Here is a 14,912-nt window from a genome sequence, read left to right as displayed (position 1 = left end):
TACGTGCGCGTGTCTGTGTTCGTATTTGTGTGTACACGCACATGCATTCACAACATACAGTGGTTGTCTAACATGTGTCTACGTATGCATGTCTACACGTGTGTAAGCATGTATATGTCTGTTTTTGATCTCCCAAACTACCACCGCCAGTAACAAGAACCTCATAAGAGAAATTAAGATACGACAAGCGCAGTCATTATCAGACATATTAGTTGTGTTCCAAATGAAAGAAACATTACACTTCAACAGGTTAGGGCGGTAAAATTGTTTGGGATGTTGCCGCGTGTGTGCATATGCATGCCCGACTCGTCGGCGCGTATTTTAAAACGGTTCTCTACATTTGAGATGGTCTTGAAATAAAATCCGCGTATGATTGAATCCGTGTTATTCGAATCCGCGTTATTTGAGGGACCCCTGTTTTCCAGCCTCTGAGAAAGCAAATAAGATTCTAGGACTGATTGCACAATCTTTTGATTTCAAAAGGCCATCACTCATTAACAAGCTATATAAATCGTTAGTTCATCCACATTTGGAATATGCTGTTTCCATATGGTCACAGAATCTCATTAAAGACATTGACAGACTGGAAAAAAAAGTACAACGGCGAGCCACAAAACTGATTCTAAATATCAAAAATCATACAAAAATCGACTAAAACATATGAATGTTTTCCCTAAAAAGGCGTAGACTCAGAGGTGACTTGATACAGGTCTTTAAAATTCTACAGGGAATTGACAACATCAAGTGACAAAATTTTCACATTGAATGAGAATCAGACAAGAAACAATGGTCTCAAACTGTCCGGAAATAGATTCAATTTAGAAGTAGGTAGAAACAACTTTGCCAACCGTGTAGTTAATGAATAGAATAAACTTCCTGCACAGGTAGTGCAATGTAGTTCAGTTCGAAGCTTTAAGAATCATTTAGATAAACACCTAAGCAAGATGCTGTAATGATTATAATTTATCTTATATTATTTGTTTTTGTTATCTTTTCATTTGTCTGTCTGATTTTCATTTATTATTAGTTATATGTTAATTTATTATTATTTACTATCTATCTGTTTTTTATTATTTAACTATACCTATGCATTTATTTATGTATTTATATTTGTTATTTACATTATTATAGTTTTTATTTATTATCTTATTATTATTATGTTTTTGTTTTTTGCATCCGACCTAGATATGGACCAAAAGGTCTCCTGTCGGCATGCTCCGCCTTTGTAATCCTTTGTAATTTACCCAACATCTCTCTCTATCTCTGCTCACCTCCACATTTCTCAGTACCCTTTCTTAACACCAACCATATTTCTCAGTGCCCTTTCTTAACACCAACCATATTTCTCAGTGCCCTTTCTTAAGGGGGTACGCGACACCTGGGGGGGTGAATTTGGTGAAGATATGGCATTTTTCAAAACTGTGTTCAAAATGTTCGTATACCATTTAGAAATAAATCCAGACAAATCATTTTCCAGCCGCGCGCTATTTAAAGGTCTTGGGTGAGGTTTAAAAGGACAGAGTTAAAGGCACAACCCACACTAGAGAGCGGCGTGCCATTTAGGACCTTCAGGCGCATCGAATAACGTTGAAATTTGATTGAATTTACGCTCGCCCAGTGCTTCAATGGCCAGTACGATGGTGGAGGGGAAGGGAGGAAGGTGGGGGGAGAAGTTTTGCCAACTTTGAGCGAAGCTAAGCGTCAGTTACCGGCTAGCTCTGAAAGGAAAAGTGCGCATGTCTCATGAGCTCTCATTGCAATCTATTACTTTAGCTAGTACATATTACTCTTTAGTACAGTCATCATGGGTAGCAAAAAGAACAAAAGAACATCCACAATGACAAAAAACAGCAGTTAAAGATGGCAAGCAGTCAAAGACGACTAGCCAAGACCTTACCACCTCTCACTCCACCACCGCCCTCACCTGCACCTCTGTGACAGTGACAGAGGTAAAGGACAACATTAGACTAAACAATTCAAAGAGGAAGATTAAATCCAAAGAAGAAAGCAAGAGGAAAAAGATCAAGGCTATACAGGAAGAAGAGAGAAAGAAGAGAGAAGAAGAGACATCATATGATGCTGGAAGGGGTGCCCTACCAACATAGATTGGTGAGGGGAATCTGATGAGGAAAGAGAAGGCGCCCACTGCTGGAAAATAAACCTCTTTCCAATGATTTAGATACCCTGAAGACCCCCAGCAGTGAGGTTTCATATGAAGAAACCGCCAAAGGTGCAAAAAAGCAAATTATATGATGGTGTCGTCTGTGCGTCGTCACTACTGTGATATACTTATATATTAGTTTTTCAGTATTTAAAGTACTTATAATTAAAATATGTTTATGATTTTTACTGTACTTACTCATTATATAATAAGAATTAAGCCATGAAAAAATCAGTCAAATTGGTGAAACTATAAGCAAGGTACAGATATATTTATATTTCAAGTTGCCATATCTCCGTTCGATATTTTTTTACTTATTTTTTAATCATAAAAAATCTAAAATACATCAGATTTAGATGAAACTTACAGGGAATATTACTTTTAGTAACTGCTAGGGCCGATCGTTCAAATATTTTGAATAGGATGAAAGAGTTCGGAGTAATAATGGAAATAAGACCAAAAAAAAATTATTTTTCACAATTTTTGCCGGACATTAAAATTGAAATGCCTGTATGCAAAAGTATAAAGGAAATTGTTCAATTACTCAATGACCGGCCCTAGGTGTGCCTACTGACTAATCATAGCCAAAATATAAAACAAATTGGTCCACGTATTATGCTGTGCACTTTTAAATGTCGCTACTGGTATACGTACATGTGTACATACATCATTCTGTTTCACCTAAAATGTAGGCAACATGGATACCTATTTACCTGAGAAGTTTCAGCTCTTTACTCTAAATAGTTTAGAAAATGACCTCCAGGTGTCGCGTACCCCCTTAACACCAACCATATTTCTCAGTGCCCTTTCTTAACACCAACCATATTTCTCAAACACATTCACTCTTTATAACCAAGACCCAAACATTACCTTCCCAGGTTCCACTATAGCCAATTTTACATCCCACACTGTCTATTAGTAATAAAAAAAATATTACAATAATTTCACTGAAAAAATGTATACAAGTAAAACTATTGTATATAAAATACATATCAAAGACTGCATTGTTGAGCAAGTTCTTTTCAGTCTTGGCAAACTTAACCATTTCATTACTCATCTATGCTAGTCTGGCGTGTGATTGAAGTGACAGGATATGTCAACTAAATTCATGTCTGACAAAAAATTAAATTACAAGCAATATCTTTATTTTCCATGATTTTTTCATGCATGTCCAAATCTTAAACAATGGTCTATGTTAGTAACTTTTTCAGCATTTGCCTATAGTTACTTATGAGCTGTCATTCCCAGGTTTTCAACGCATCTTGTCTTAATTATGTGTTGTCCAACTACAACCATGTTGTCTAGGGAGTGTTAATGTATGACAGGGTGTTCAGTCTTCTGTGTGGTGGTTGCATCTAGGCAGTTTGATTTTATGACAAGATGAGTTGGATGATGTCCTAAATGCAAGTATGCCAATGTGGTTATTTCTTTAAAGAGGTTTTTTTTTCTGTGGGCCCAAAATATGGCGTTGTTATTAGAGCAGAGTTTGGTGGTCAGTCTTAAAGATCTTGTTTAGTGATTTCTGTGTGAATGTGTTTTTGTGTGGATTATTATGTTGGCAGGTTGTTGTATACAAGTAGTACACTTTTTTTTCTTCAGCTGGTAATGCTTGTGTGATACAATGAAATAGATGAGGGATTGAGGGCTCTAGCATAACTGTGTGCCTTTCATTTTCACCTGATACTCTATGGAGAAGATTTTAGTTTGTGTGTGCAATGTCCTTTTGGGGTGGCTTTAGCATATCCTGTTAATACTTGCAATGTTTTATTTTGTGTAGTTGTAAAGTGTCTGTTTTGCCAACTCCATAAGTGTAATATGATACAACTTAAAAAAGATATACATAAAAGTGGTTAGACATGAGATAAGTCTAATACAGAGAAGAGAATGAGTAAACTGTGAAATAAAAATATCAAAGAAATCAAAACTCAAATCTACATTTGGAAAAATCTTGGGTGATACTTGGTCCACATAATAAGGATGAAAGTGGCATATGATATGGCAGAATCTGACATGGCAAAGAAACTGAAAAAAGTATTGCTAAAAAGAGACAGGCTTATAAGAAATATAAGTGCTCGGGTGCATCTAATGACTATGAAAGTTATGTATCAATACAGAGAGATTTAAAAAAGACAATAAGAAAAAGAAAACGACAATACGAAATGAACATCGCTGATAAATCCAAAGAGAATCCCAAAGAATTCTATAGTTACATTAGAGATAAAAAGGTTGTTAGGAATCACATTGGTCCACTATTATCTGCTGACGGTCAACTTGAATATTCAAATGAAGGAATGTGTAATATCTTAAACAATTATTTTAGCTCGGTATTCGTAAACGAAACACCTCAAAGTGAATTCCAAACTGAAACCTGTGAAAAGTCTGGGGTAAACTTACTCACTACGGTAAATATAACAAAAGAAAAAATTAAAAGGTGTATAGACAAACTCAAAGTTAATAAAACACCAGGGCCTGACGGTTGGCATCCAAGAATCTTAAAGGAAATGAAAAATGAGATTGTTGTTCCATTAGAAAATATTTTCAAGAAATCCATCATATCCGGAGATGTCCCAACAGAATGGAAGCTAGCTAACGTTACTCCCATATTCAAAATAGGTGACAAAAAGAAACCAAATAACTATAGGCCTATAAGTTTGACTTCAATCGTAGGAAAAATAATGGAAACTATCATCTCTCCGTTCCCTCCTTTCCCCTTATTTAATCTCAAGCATTTGTATCTCAACTTGTACTTGAAAAAGCTGTAATAAGCGAAACGTCGTACAAATAAAGGCTCCGTCCTCATATGGTGTTTATCTCGTCAATTTAGAAAGTAACCATTTGATAAATGATAGCCAGCATGGTTTCAGACGGAAACGTTCTTGCGTGACTAACTTACTCGAATTCTACAACACAGTTATCTCGAATTATGACAAAAGAAACAATATAGATTTAATATATCTAGACTTTGCAAAAGCTTTTGATACCATCCCACACGAAAGATTACTTACTAAACTAGCTTTGCATGGAATAAGTGGTAGCCTATAAGGTTGGACTAGTAATTGGTTGAATGGTCGAAAACAGAGAGTTGTTTTAAATGGAAAAACTTCTGGATGGAAAAGTGTTGCAAGTGGAGTTCCTCAGGGTTCCGTTCTTGGGCCACTTCTATTCATAGTATATATAAATGATATAGACCATGGACTAAAATCTACTGTTTCCAAATTTGCTGATGATACAAAACTGTGCAGAGTGGCAAATGATCACTCAAACCAATTAGATATTCAAGAAGATTTAGATAAATTACAGCAATGGTCTGAAAAGTGGCTAATGAAATTTAACACAAGTAAATGCAAGGTAATGCACATAGGTAAAAATAACAATAAGTACGATTACAAGTTATTTGGAAATTCGTTAACAAAAGTGGATAGTGAAAAAGATCTCGCCGTAATTATTAGTAACGACCTCAAATCATCCAAGCAATGTATTTCAGCCTCTGAGAAAGCAAATAAGATTCTGGGACTGATTGCGCGATCTTTTGATTTCAAAAGTCCATCACTCATTAACAATCTATATAAATCGTTAGTTCGTCCACATTTGGAATATGCTGTTTCTGTATGGTCACCGAATCTCATTAAAGACATTGACAGACTGGAAAAAGTACAACGGCGAGCCACAAAACTGATTCCAAATATCAAAAATAAATCATACTAAAATCGACTAAAACACATGAATCTGTTTTCCCTAAAAAAGCGTAGACTCAGAGGTGACTTGCTACAGGTCTTTAAGATTTTAAAGAGAATTGACAACATCAAAAGTGACAAAATTTTCACATTGAATGAGAATCAGACAAGAAACAATGGTCTCAAACTGTCCGGAAATAGATTCAATTTGGAAGTAGGTAGAAACAACTTTGCCGTGTAGTTAATGAATGGAATAAACTTCCTGCACAGGTAGTGCAATGTAGTTCAGTTCGAAGCTTTAAGAATCATTTAGATAAATACTTAAGTAAGATGCTGTAATTATTATAATTTATCTTATATTATTTGTTTTTGTTTTATCATTTGTCTGTCTGATTTTCATTTATTAGTTATATGTTAATTTAATATTTACTATTTACCTGTTTGTTTATTATTTCAACTATACCTATGCATTTATTTATGTATTTTATTTGTTATTTACATTATTATAATTTTTATTTATTATTTTATTATATAATTTTATTTTTTTATCCGACCTAGATATGGATCAAAAGGTCTCCTGTCGGCATGCTCCGCCTTTGTAATCCTTCGTAGCTAATGTGAGTAGCCAGCTCAGTAAAACACAGTATGACATGTCAATAAATCTGCTGTCCCAGGTTGCTCTTGTAAGAGATCAAGAGCCCCTAAGTAACTGACAACAGCCTCCACTTCAGCCCAGAAGTTGTTCAAGGTTATGTTATGCTGCTGTCTGAATAGGAGAGTAGGGCAATGCATCTGTTCACTATTTTGTGTGGTGATTGCACCAATGGCCCAGCCAAGTTTGCATCAGTACTTTTTTGTGCTGGATGGTTGCCTGATTGGCGTAATGCCATTGGGATTCTTGCCTGTCAGGGGGGTTTGGTACAGTATCAAGTTTAGGGGTCTGTCTGGTAGTTTTCTTTGTGATATAGATATGTGTTTTTGTATAGACAGGTTCTTGGGGGTACTGGTGGGAGGTTGTTATGGATACCTGCATAGTATGAAGCTGGAGCTATTATTTTTTTCATGAATCTGATTGGCAGTGCTTATAAAATGTGGCAAAAAAGATGGAAGCCATTTGGGGGTTTTGCATAGAATTGTGTGCCTATCGTTCTAATGTGCTGTACTATGGTAATAAACCATTGTTTCCGATTGCAGATGGTGGTCAATTGGGGGTGGTTCTGGAAAGGTTGCTACATTGTTTGACACTCTATAGTGTCCAATAAAAATACCAGGGGAGGTAGAAAAAATATGCAATAAATGCAAGGATAAGATTTTAAAGAGCATCCTATCGAAGAACAAATGGTTTGTTAACTTAATGAAGATGATTTTAAACTTCTGAAAAATAACAAATATAAGGACAATGGGGACATTCATCATAAAATGCACTTGCAAATCTAGAAGGCAATTCATGATCTATGCAACACATTATAGCTGCCCCTCTCCAACTTCAAAGGCAATATCAATCTGCTACAAAGTTATTGCACTACAGAGACTATTGGCTACTATCAACCCCTAACCCCATACTACTGCCTGAGACTCCTGGTTCACAAAGGCTGTAATAACTTCAAAGTTGATAGGAGATAAAGAATGTGGAAAGCTGAAGTAGATGAAATGTGACTGAGAAGATAAGAAATGAGATAGGTAGGATGAAGAAGGCTTTTGATGTACATGTTACGACCATCACAAGTGGGAATTAGTTAATTTTTGCCTCAAAGATTCACAAAGTGGAGGACCTACACAGTGGCTGGCAACATAGGGCCCTCTCACAGATGTCTTTGGGAAGATTACTGTGCAAGTTTCATTTTTGTGGGACCATTTCTGTCACCAACTGAAAGTGGTAAGGAGAAGGGGAGGAGTCACCAGTGATCAGCTATCCATGTGTGAGAATGTACAAGAAATGCAGTTGGAGTTGAGAGATCCTGGGCCACGTCTGGTGGCTCCCTCTCCTAATGGAGACGAGGAGACCAAGTAGTTTTAAAAATGGGCAGCTTTGCTGTTGATCTTGCAGGACCTTCACATGCAGGTACTTGTCATTGGTACCTGTAGCCAGGAAGATTGTGAAAAAGATAAATTCACACTTTTCATGGAATAACATGACCTGTCATCAACTTCATGATCTATTCTGAACAGATACGGAGAGGGAGGCAGGTTACCATACAGCGAAATACTACAGGTAAAGCAGTTTTGGTAGTTTCACTTTGCTACTGAAGCTATGCCTTCCTACTGTTTTTTGTCATGCTGTAAGGCAAGAAGCAGATAACATCTATGTATCTCCGAGGAGCTAAAATAGGAGTGAAGGTTGTATGGTTTTTGTTTACCAGGTGAGTGCGAGCTTTAACTTTGCCAACCTCTATATATGGGTGAAAGGGCCTTTGGAAAATATATAATAACTTGTACAAGTTTGATGTTTAACTGATATTATATTTCAATACTTTCCACATTCAAATATTAGCAAAATTAACTTCACTAAAAATACTTCTGATCAAGATTACAATGAAACCTGCTGCACACTATCTTTATAATTCATCACTTCATCATTTTGGTATCAATTTAAAACTATTGGCAAACTTCAATTTAAATCCATATATTTTAATATGTCATTTGTGATTAAACTGGGGGTTTTGTACTTGTACTTCAACACTTAATACTTTTCCCATTGCATGTCTTCTGATGCTGTTTTTCCTGGCACAATGCCGATGAATATGAGCTATCGATATCAGCCTACACGGTGTTGGTTTATCATGCAATCCTCATCCTTGTAGTAACGTGTGAATTCTCCGTTCACGACACATTTGCACTTTTAATACGTTTATCACATTACTCATGTTCCATAAACTGTATGAAGTTCAAGGTATCATGAACCTTGACTCTTTTAGTCACTGCACTGGATATTATTTCTGAACTAAGCACACAAAGTTTTTGTGTTTGGGCCTCTTGCGGCAAGCTGAAAGCAACGCCTCTAATCCATTACCTGAATCCCCCTCTTCCACCACCACGAGGAGATCCTTGAAAGTTTGGTCCTCCATCTGGGTCAACATCATCTGGAATTGCTAAATCAGGAGGTGGGTTTGAAGGATCTCCACTTTCCCCATCTTCATTTTGTTTATGGTCTTCCATTTTGACTTACAACAATGTCGCTTCTTACAACTAGCCTACCACCCAGTGCTGGGTTTGGTAAATGTGATGCCAAGTTGCCTTGAAGTATTGTAAGTATTTTTATAATTGTCGTTTTTTATTTATAATTTCCTAATGAATATATACATAATTATGAGTGATTATATATAAAAATGGAATTTTCATGGTTACGATTAATTTTCTGATACTAATTATAAATCATTTGGTTGACAAATTAACGCTATTATATTCACAGGGATATCGTACCTTTACGCAAACGAAGATCTTTGAAATTGTTAACAAGCTACGATGCCTTTTCTTTTGGCGGATTAATGCGTGTTTCGTCATTTATTAAGTACATGATATTGTTCTAGTAACAGTGGGGAAAACTAAATAATATATATCAAGAGGAGTCATTTCTTGCCGGGTTGTAGGGGGGCCTGTGAATGAAATAGGACATACAGATAGTAAAAAAGGACATATAGTTCAAATATGACAAATTCATATCCTTATAATTAAACACAATTTCATACAGGGATTCAGTTTTGTATCAACTCCTTCGCTACCGAGGGAAAGCTTCAGAGATAAACGAAATAGCTCGGGCGATAGCCAGAATAAAGGGAATAGCGCCATTAGGTACGGAAGGAATCAATTAACAGTAGCTTTAGGCCTAATTCCTTCGCCATCGGTGGAGTGCCATTCAGGTAGATGCCAGATGCAGCTGAAATAAAAAAAACAATACCACCTATTACGAGAGGGTTGTTTCGTATATGCAATAAAGCTATAGGTTATTTACGCACATAGGCACAAAATCTCTTTGGTATTGAATAAAACTTAGCTATATATTCTGGAACACGAAACCCCTTAGGTAGTAAATGAGTTAATCAACTTGGTTGAATGTCAGTTTCTCCATAATTTCACCCAGCAACATTTGTAGCACAACGTATTATGACATGAAATAACAAACTCCACGCCGGGATGGAGGTGTGATGTAGCTGTGAAGGAAAGCATGATGCGGGGAGGCAATTAGGCCGAGGTATTAGATACGAGAATAATAATGGAAGAAGACGCGAGAGACTTTTGCAATAAGACGTCCCACCAAAGCATGAAGCGAAGATGAAGTAATGAAATGATATATAGATAGATGAATAAGTAATATCGATAAATAAATAAACAAATAACTAAATAGATAAGTAAATAAAGGTGATTGATAGATAAATGGATATATTAATTGACTAATAAATTAATCAATTTATAAACAAGCCAATAGAATAAAAGTAATAAATAAATAAATAAATAGATAAAGCTGAACTAGATAACAAAAATTGCAATCTGTATTCACCAAACTTTGAAGAGGAAGAGGAAGGATTAACAAGTGAAGTTGCAACAATATCAGTGGTAGAGCAGGGATAAATTATTCGGGATGTGAGAAAGGCCACGGGGTCAAATTGTATAATATTCAACTGAATACAGCAAGAATGCAGAGAACATTTAAATAACAAAATACTCTAGTTCATTGTATATCCTCCAGAAGGAGTGCCCAAATTTTGACAAAAAAAGACGTGGTTTCAACTATTAAGAGTGTCCAGTAACAATTCAGACAATGTAAATTGCAAAGTATGATGGGTGGGGACTCAGAGACGAGGACTTCATGAGCATAGCTTGGTGATATATGTATATATATATATATATATATATATATATATATATATATATATATATATATATATATATATGTGTATGTATATATATATATGTATATATATATATGTATGTATATTGTCACATATATTCCCATCTATGTCAGACGGGAATATTTTATTACTTGGATAACGGCGCCCCGCGATAACGTGGGGGCGTGGGAAGGAGGTCCATCCATACAATGGGGTATTTGTTCTAACACTCAGCCTAGAACGAAGGAGAACGTTTTAGTTAATTGACCAATGAGGTTCAATCTCCATAGACGCAATTCCTGTGGGCCAATCAGAGTTTTTTTGTAGAAAGAACCAGAGCGCCTTGAGCGTCAGAAGAGTCAGTTTTAGAGTAGAGGGTATGATGTAAAGGTGTGTGCCTCGGGGCGGATTATTCGGCTGAAGTAAGTCCTCTGTACTCCCCCTGTATTAGTCGTAAGATAATTAACTCAGCTAGTGTTTCATCTAGTGTTCCATGTAGTGGTGTGAAATGTCTCTGGTAGTGACTTGGACAGTGTTTTCGTTGGTATTAATTCAATATTAATTTTCTTTCACCCCCGTTAAAAGTTTTATGAACGGGAATCTTCTGTTTTGAAACTTATTTACTCATTTGAATGTAAACTTATTTACTCACTTGAATGTTCAGTGATTGTAATCCTTCATGTAATCCTATTAACTTTAATGAATAGTGTTAAACGTTATCTGTGCGTTTCATTTTTCTTGATTTTTATAAAATCAAGTGGCGGCCTTGAAATTTCTTTTAAGTTACCCAAAGACATGGGGTCTTGGGAACTCAGTCACCCATCACTCTTACTATGTGTTACGAGTCTGACAGCTTTGTAATTTCTATTTGAGTTATCCCAAAGACATGGGGTCTTGGGAACTCATTTCATATACTTAAGTCAGATATGTGAGCGAGATTCGTAACATATAAATTGGCGACCTTGCCAGGATTTTAACGGTAAAGTGAAAGAATTACCAACGAAAATATTTAGTATTAAATAGGATCAATAGTGTGAGAAAATGAAGTTGACAAGTGCAGAGGAGGTATTGGAGTTTGTACACAAACAACCTAGTAAAAGGGAGATACAGAGCCTTACTGCTAACGACTTGAGATTCATAGTACAAAGTCTAGGGGTTGAGCACTCACATGATGCGAATAAAACTGAATTAATAAGAATTGTTGTAGAAATGGTGCATAATCGAGATGAAAGTGGGGCAATGAGAGATGAAGGAGGGCAGATAGAGAGTCTGTCACTTCAGAATGTGAGGAAGAGGAAGAAGTGGAAGAGGAAATGGAGAAGGGTGAATCTCAAAACACTGAGTCTCGATTAAGCGAATTACGGTTGAAGTTAGAGATAGCTAAGATAGAAGCTGAAGTAAAAAGGGAAGAAACTGAGAGAGTTACGATGGAAACTGAAAAGGCTAGAATAGACAATGAAAACCTTAGACTTCAAGTTAACTTGCAAGAAAGTAGACGAGTGCTATCAGAATCTCAACTCGTGAATAGGAGGCTCAATTTTGATGTAGTACATAACGCTAAATTGCTTCCTGAATTTGATGAATCACAGGTGGATACTTACTTTAGAACGTTTGAAGGAATAGCGGAAGATTATCAGTGGCCGAAGCAGTATTGGCCTGCATTGTTGCGAACAAGCCTCAGAGGCAAACCGCTAAGAGTTTATGGTGCTTTAGAGGATTCACAAACAAAGGATTACGATGAAATCAAATCAGCTATCCTACGAGCCTGTGAATTAGTGCCTGAAGTTTATAGGGTAAAATTTAGGAATCTAAGGAAGCAATCTAATATCTCACGTTGAATTTAGTAGAGAGAAAAGAATGTTATGGGACCAATGGGTAAGATCCCGTAACATAAATGGAGATTATAGGAAACTAGCTGAGTTAATGTTAATGGAAGAGTATCTGAGATCCATCCCTAAAGAGGTGTCCTTGTACCTTCAGGAGAAAGAAGTCTCGAAGTTGGAAGAGGCTGCAGTATTAGCAGATAAATATGAAATACTTAAACCTACTGCAGGGAAATTCTCAGTTACTCCAAGGGGGAGAGAGGAACAGCCGAGGATCCCACAATCAACCTCCTCAGGTGGACCTACAAAATCCCTAGAGGTCAAGAAAGGTGACTATAGTAAGTCATCACAGATAATTTCATGTAGCTATTGTGGAAGGATAGGCCACCTGACGAGGGATTGTTGGCACAGGAGAAGGGAAATAGAGGGGGTTAAACCCATAGTATTATTAAATAGATGGGACACCCACATAGAGAGTAAAGTCCGAGAGGGGGAGGACGAGGAGGAGACCACCAAAGTAGTGGCCCTCATGAGTAAGGTTGCCACAGACGGCATGGAGAAGGATGAGATGAAACCTCACTTGAGAGGTTATGACCCGTTCCTTTTTCAAGGAACAGTCACCATAAAGGGAGAGAAGAGAAAAGGGGTGACCATTCTGAGAGACTCAGGAGCCCTCCAATCAGTAATGCTGAGTAGCTTAGTTGAAAAACCTGTAGCAAAAGGGAGAGTAGTTATAGGCTTCCTAGGAGGCCTAGCCAAGGTACCACTGGTAGAGGTAGATATGGAATCACCTCTATATGAGGGACAGGCAAAGATAGGCCTAGTAGATCAGTTGCCAGTGGAAGGAGTTGAAGTCATTCTAGGAAATGACTTAGTGGGTGGGAAGATGTGCCCCAAACCTACATGGGAGAGAAGAGAGAGAGAAGGGTCTAAGGACCAAATGAGGCCAATAAAGGTCTCGAGAGGGGAAGGCTGTGGAAATCCTAAATGTAAGGACCGTCTGAATCCCGAGGGAAGAATCCCTAGTGAAAATACTCAAGTCGAGACAGAGGTGGACTTGAGGTTCCTGTTCCGTGAGGAACGAGGCAGCGAGTCGGAAGTGTTTGACCTGACTCGTCTGTTTATGGGAGAGAAGAAAGGAGATGGAAAGAGTCTAAATGACTCACACAGAGAGGGAGAGAAGAAAGGAGAGAAATGGAGTCTAAGCGACTCACACAGAAAGGGAGAGAAGAAAGGAGAGAAATGGAGTCTAAGTGACTCGCACAGAAAGGGAGAGAAGAAAGGAGAGAAAAGGAGTCTAAGCGACTCATACAAAAAGGGAGAGAAGACAGGAGAGAAATGGAGTCTAAGTGACTCACACAGAAAGGGAGAGAAGAAAGGAGAGAAATGGAGTCTAAGCGACTCACACAGAAAGGGAGAGAAGAAAGGAGAGAAATGGAGTCTAAACGACTCGCACAGAAAGGGAGAGAAGGAGATGGGAGGAGTCTAAATGAATCACACAGAATGGGTGAGAAGAAAGGAGAAAAGAGTTCTAATGACTCACAAAGAATTGGAGAGAAGGAGGGAGAAACAAGGGGTCCCAGTGTCTTACAGGGAATGGGAGAGAAAGAGGTGGAGGCAATGAGCCCCCGTGGCTTACAGAGAGTTAGCTCCGATTTGAGAGACCGGAAGGAAGGAGTGGTGAGTGAGAGTGAGTTGTCAAAGGAATACTATTTGGAGTCGGGAGTACTATTTCGCAAGTGGGTGGATAGTACCTGCCCCACTGATGACGCAGTATGGTCTAATAGGCGACAAATAGTGTTGTCGAAGGTCTACAGGGAAGGAGTTATGCGATTAGGGCATGCTAATTCCTTTGCAGGACATAAAGGTGATCCAAGAGTGATGAAGTCGGTGGAGGCAGTGAGAAGTAGGTTGACCTCATGTTGGCAGAGTGTTCAAGAGCGAGTGAAGGCGAAAGTGTGAGAGTTTAAACGAGGAGCGAGGTTCAGCGACCCGTACGACGTGACAAAACGAGTGAGGGAACTGAACAAAGTGGTTGTTACTCCGGGTAGGAGACGGAAGCAGCAGTTGTGTCACCTCGGTGTGTTAAAAGCGTACCAGGAGAGGGACAAGGGTGATGTGGGTGTGTCTGGCGGTAGTGTGCATGCCGTCTCCATCGCGCCTGAGGAAGACGAGGACTCGACCTTCCCCACCTTCGAGATGATGTGGAAGGCGAATGCAGAGGTGTGGCCACAGGTGGTGAGCCAGCTGGGTCATCTTTCGGCTGAGCAGCGAGAGGACCTACTGGAGTTGCAGAAACGATACCAGGAGAGCTTTCGGGATGACCCTGGGAGGGCCCTCCTGACGCTGCATGACGTGGATGGGAAGATGCGACGCCCATCAAGCAAGCCCCGTATCGTGTGAACCCGCAATAAGTGACTATCATTGA

General features: G+C 38.2%; 1 protein-coding gene across 6 annotated transcripts in view; it reads right to left on the bottom strand.

Moving 5' to 3' along the window:
• LOC143033397 (transcription elongation regulator 1-like) overlaps positions 1 to 9,058 on the bottom strand; it is a 48,395-nt gene extending 39,337 nt beyond the window's left edge. For all 6 annotated transcript variants that reach the window (XM_076198766.1, XM_076198768.1, XM_076198767.1 and 3 more), the window contains exon 1: positions 8,846 to 9,058. In XM_076198766.1, the coding sequence (XP_076054881.1) occupies positions 8,846 to 8,991 (146 nt within the window). In that variant the 5' untranslated portion in view covers positions 8,992 to 9,058. The remainder of the gene's footprint in view (positions 1 to 8,845) is intronic.
• Positions 9,059 to 14,912: the final 5,854 nt, after the last annotated feature.

This window comes from Oratosquilla oratoria, chromosome 15 (assembly GCF_046742065.1).
Source record: "Oratosquilla oratoria isolate Oo_2021 chromosome 15, ASM4674206v1, whole genome shotgun sequence".
Classification (NCBI taxonomy): domain Eukaryota; kingdom Metazoa; phylum Arthropoda; class Malacostraca; order Stomatopoda; family Squillidae; genus Oratosquilla; species Oratosquilla oratoria.
Note: the sequence above shows the minus strand (reverse complement) of the source record. Positions and strands in the feature narration are given on the sequence as shown.